At 36.9% G+C, this 5,561-nt stretch overlaps 1 protein-coding gene and 1 pseudogene across 1 annotated transcript; both read left to right on the forward strand.

The window, feature by feature from the left end:
* Nucleotides 1–402: 402 nt before the first annotated feature.
* On the forward strand, nt 403–1,359 carry LOC126011431 (olfactory receptor-like protein OLF3). Its single transcript, XM_049775208.1, has one exon. It carries the CDS (start codon nt 403–405, stop codon nt 1,357–1,359), a length of 957 nt encoding a protein of 318 aa, XP_049631165.1.
* Nucleotides 1,360–3,822: 2,463 nt separating this feature from the next.
* LOC126025819 (olfactory receptor-like protein OLF3) lies at nt 3,823–4,854 on the forward strand (annotated as a pseudogene).
* Nucleotides 4,855–5,561: the final 707 nt, after the last annotated feature.

Below are 5,561 nucleotides of genomic sequence, written 5' to 3' on the forward strand. Positions count from 1 at the left end.
AAACAAAGATCCTTTTACTTTTTCTTTTATGTTTAGGATGTCTTTTATTCCTTTTTGTTTGTTTGTTTGTCTTGTTTTGTTGTTGTTGTTGTTGCTCTTGCTAATACATTTAAAGAATTCAAATTGGGTGCATTTATCTTCAGGAATTAACAGAGTTTTCTTGGGATTGAATCATGTATTTATAAAGGTTCTTGCCTGTTCTGCTGATATATAGTAGATATAAAATATAGTGAGATTATTGGTATCATCAAAGTCTATTACTGATATTAAAAATCTGTTTGAGACTGGCAAATACAAAGCACATATTGAAGCACCAAGATTTTCAATACCGTTATATTCATTCTATTCTTTGGTTCTGTTATTTCTGATTCTCTATGCAGATTAGAAATCTCATATTTTCAAATGGCAACAGATAACAAGACTTGGGTGAGAGAGTTTATTCTCTTGGGCCTGTCCAGTGATCGGAACATTCAAATCTCTCTCTTTGTCCTGTGTTTGATTATGTACCTGGTAACAGTCCTGGGAAACTTCCTCATTGTTCTTCTGATAAGACTGGACAGCAGGCTCCACACCCCCATGTATTTCTTTCTTACCAATCTCTCCCTTGTTGATGTCTCTTATGCCACGACTATTGTTCCTCAGATGTTGGTACATTTTCTTGCAGCACATAAAGCTATTTCATTTGTGAATTGTGCTGCCCAGTTATTTTTCTCCCTCTCTTTGGGTGGGATTGAATTTCTTCTACTCCCAGTGATGGCTTATGATCGCTATGTGGCTGTGTGTAACCCACTGAGGTACTCAGTCATCATGCATGGGGGGCTGTGTACAAGATTGGCCATTATCTCCTGGGTCAGTGGCTCTGCCAACTCTCTAATGCATACTGCTATCACCTTTCAGTTGCCCATGTGCACAAATAAGTTCATTGATCACATATCCTGTGAAACCTTAGCTGTGATTAGGCTGGCCTGTGTGGATACTTCCTCCAATGAGATTGCAATCCTGGTCTCTAGCATCATCCTTCTGATGACACCTTTCTGCCTGGTCATCCTGTCTTACATCAAGATTATCTCTGCCATCCTGAAGATTCGGTCCACTGAGGGAAGGAAGAAAGCTTTCCAAACTTGTGCATCTCACCTCACTGTGGTTGTCTTATGCTATGGCACAGCCATGTTAACTTACATTCAACCCAGATCCAACCCCTCTGTGCTTCAGGAGAAGTTGATTTCTCTCTTCTATGCCATTCTGACACCCATGCTGAACCCCATGATATACAGTCTAAGGAATAAGGAAGTCAAAGGAGCCTGGCAAAAACTATTAGCCCAGTTATCTGGGCTAAACTCTAAATTAGCAACTGGATGACTTATGGTTATCACTTAGAGAGAAAACTTGAATTCTGTGTTCTTCTTACAGCTTATATATTTTAGGTACCAGCTGTGTGAGCTTGGCAACTAAAGAGGATATGTTGAAAAATGTACTGACGGGGTTGGAAGTTGAGGGGCTTGGTTGGAGTACAGGACATGGGCATATTTTTATGTCACAATAGTATTTTCTATGGTGTTAAGCAGTTATAACAGAATTGCTTACCCTTACTCAAACTTCCTTCTATGGCCTTAAAGTAATAGAAGGAAACATTTGCTGTTTGATTGTCACATCGTTTACAATTATGGATCCATTAATAAATCTTACCTTGGAACACTGAGTTTTTTTTACTTTCCCATATTTGGTAAAAGGCTATATTATCCATTAAGAGTAATATTCATCTTCATATTCTATCATATTGAGTGATGGCTGATTAAATTTATTTTGTGATGGTCCTTTATGTGTGCATAAACAATGAGTTATAAAAATAATATGTAAAATAACATAAACCAACATTTCTGTTTTGCAGTGGTAATAACCAGCTTTTAATTAATGACATTAGTGGATAAGTATAATATGAAATTCAGATATTAGTAGATAGCGTATGACTAATTTGGCAAAAAAATATTGTATTATCATAGGGTTGTACTCAATAGACTAAACATTTTTAATTAGAAAATTAAGCATTTTCTCTAAAATGGGAACAGAATTAAAGGTGTCATAGGATAAGGAAACAATCTAAGAAAAGTATTTCCTTAAGAAAATTAACTAAAAGTAAAATAGCCTAAATGTGTATTTTGAATGGTAAGAACCAGTTATTTTTTTCCTACAGATGGGACCTTTCCTATTAAAGGATATATTGCATCCTCAGCTAAACTCCCAAACCACACAATGTTCTATTCAATATTATTAAATATAGTGAGCAGAATTATCTGTGAAGATTATCTGTGAATTTATCTGAAGAGTAATGTAGATAAATAAAAAAGGTTTTTACTTTATGTATGCAGAATAATTAACAAGAGAATAGGTATGGAAGGAGAAAAAGAATACAATTTTGTGTCTTTCAAGGACACATTCTTTTGCTGTTATGGAATTATGTGGTAGTAGGTATAGAACCAGCACCTGTACTGTCTTTTTGACATTTTATTCTTTTTTCTTTTCATTAAATTAAGTTGATTTAAATTTGGTTGAACTGCGTTTAGTAGTTGGTGATGAGACGTTCAAAAGGTTCCTTTTCTCTGTGCAATAAAATATGATATTTGTTGCTTGGAATGGAGAGGAAAGACACAAAAGTAGATTTGAATACAATTTGATGTTTTTTGCAGAGTTTTACTACACTGTGCTTCCAGCTGCGCTTAGTACTCAACTTGACTTGTGTTCAAGGTTCACTCTTGTCAGTGTTTTGGGGACCTTATGTTGTAACAAAGATCAAACTCATTTTAGGTATAGGCAGCTAAAGGCCTTACTTACTGTTCATTACTTCTGTACTTAAATAAGATTTGAGAAAGGTGAAGTTTAATATTCTACAAGGGGTGTTGAAAAATGTGCCAATGTACTCATGAACAACAGTGTCTATTATTTCCAGCCCAGTATTTTCTAATGTAACTGTATACTTTTACATACTTTAAAATTCTCCTCTCATTTTATTTTTCCTAATCATTGAAAATTGTGAAATGATTAATTATTTTCTTTTGAATGATCTTATAAAGTGGTGGATCAAATTTGACCTTACCTCTTGCGCCACCGGCCGGCCCCCAATACACATATCTTATCTCATTTGTAATAGTTTGTAATTCAGGCAAAAATCACAGATCTGAGGGGCCGGGTGGTGGCGCTAGAGGTAAGGTGCCTGCCTTGCCTGCGCTAGCCTAGGACGGACCGCGGTTCAATCCCCCGGTGTCCCATATGGTCCCCCAAGCCAGGAGCGACTTCTGAGCGCATAGCCAGGAGTAACTCCTGAGCATCACCAGGTGTGGCCCAAAAACCAAAAAAAAAAAAAAAAAAAAAAAATCACAGATCTGATGAATGAAATCAGATTCTAAACCCTCCAGAACATAGAGTAAAACACTGATTCTTCCAAAACTTCTTTTCTAATAGATTTGCTCATGTAAAGTAGTGGGCTCGTTTAACATATTTAAGGTATTATTTAATGTTTTCAACTATGTTCTTTCATTGCCTAATGCTAGAACTGTTTTCATCACCGACCTTTATCTTCTTGCCTTAGAATTGAAGATAAAGATTAACATTTAAGCTGTACTTTGTTATTGTCAACCTTTGGCTGGATCTTCATGAAACATCACATATTCTAAGAAAATGTCCAGGATACATATTTGTGTGATGTGAATGTCATGGGCCTGAGTTACACTAAGTCATACAAAGTATACATCTATTATTTTTATAACCATTTCAACAACTTCTGTTATTTATAATTCTCTATGCAAATTAAAATCCTCACGTTCATAAATGGGACTTGACAACCAGACTTGGGTGAGAGGCTTTATTCTTCTCGGGCTGTCCAAGGACTGGGACACACAGCTCTCTCTCTCTCTCTCTCTCTCTCTCTCTCTCTCTCTCTCTCTCTCTCTCTCTCTCTTGTTCTTGATCAACACACCTGGTGACAATGTTGGGCAACTTTCTCATTGTTTTTCTGATCAGACTGGACAGCCAGCTCTGCATTCCTATGTATTTCTTACCATCTCCCTTGTTGATGTTTTTTATGCCACAACTGTTGTTCTTCAGATATTGGTACATTTTCTTGCAGAACATAAAATAATTCCACGTGTGAGCTGTGAAGCCCAGCTATTTTTCTCCCTCAGCATATGTGTGATTAACTTTGTTTTATTGGCAATGATAGCTTATGACCGCTATGTAGCTGTGTGTAATCCATTGGTTATATGGATTATATCCAATATATATTATATTGGTCATATGCATAAAGGACTGTGTACTAGATTGGCAATCAACTCCTGGGTCAGTGGCTCTATCAATTCTCTCATACAGACAGCCATCACCTTTCAATTGTCCATGTGCACAAACAAGTTTATTGATCACATATCCTGTGAACTCGCTGTGATCAGGCAGCCTGTGTGGATACTTCCTACAATGAGGTTGAAATCATGGTTTCCAGTATCATCGTTCTAGTGACACCTTTCTGTCTGGTCATCCTATCTTATATCAAGATTATCTCTGCCATCTTGAAGATTCAGTCCACTGAGGAAAGGAAGAAAGCCTTTCAAACTTGGGCATCTCACCTTACTGTGGTTGTCCTTTGCTATCACATGGCCATTTTAACTTACATCCAACTCCGATCCAACCCCTCTGTGCTTCAGAAGAAGTTGATTTCTCTTTTCTATGCCATTTTTGACACCCATGACAAACCTCTTAATCTTCAGTCTAATGAATAAAGAAGTGAAAGGAGCCTGACAAAAACTGTTGGGGAAATTGTCTGGGTTAAGATCTAAACTGGAAAATTTATCAATCAAGAGCATCACTTAGAACAAAGAGCTTTACCTATGTGTTCTTCCTGCTGAAATGAAAAAGGCACCAACTTCAACTATATTCTTTGAAAATCTAGGGGAACATATGACCAGGCTTATACTTAGGATCCTGGTTGGAGGCTGAAGATTGGTTTGATGAGTGGAATTTGTATTATTTTTAATGTCACAGCTGTTTTTCCCAAAGGAATTAGGACTACTGTATTATAATTTCCTAATCATTCTATCACTTTTTCCACAGCCTGGAATAATTGAAAAAAATTAATATCTCTCTTTTTTATTTGCCACATTGTTCATTATGAACCTATTCATAGATCTTACCCTGGAACATTGATTTATTTATAAATTTCATACAAGGTCATTATGTTTTCTTTTTTTCTTTTCTTTTCTTTTCTTTTTTTTTTTTTTGGTTTTTGGGCCACACCCGGCGGTGCTCAGGGGCTACTCCTGGCTGTCTACTCAGAAATAGCTCCTGGCAGGCACGGGGGACCATATGGGACACCGGGATTCGAACCAACCACCTTTGGTCCTGGATTGGCTGCTTGCAAGGCAAACGCCACTGTGCTATCTCTCCGGGCCCTGGTCATTGTGTTTTCAATGGGAATGGGACTTTTGAATTTTAGACTCATTAAAATAATATTTTGTATAGGTGCCATATCCTGTCATCTGTGTGTCTCTATATATGAGAGATTTGCTGTAAATGCTGAT

This window comes from Suncus etruscus, chromosome 1 (assembly GCF_024139225.1).
Source record: "Suncus etruscus isolate mSunEtr1 chromosome 1, mSunEtr1.pri.cur, whole genome shotgun sequence".
Taxonomy (NCBI): Eukaryota; Metazoa; Chordata; class Mammalia; order Eulipotyphla; family Soricidae; genus Suncus; species Suncus etruscus.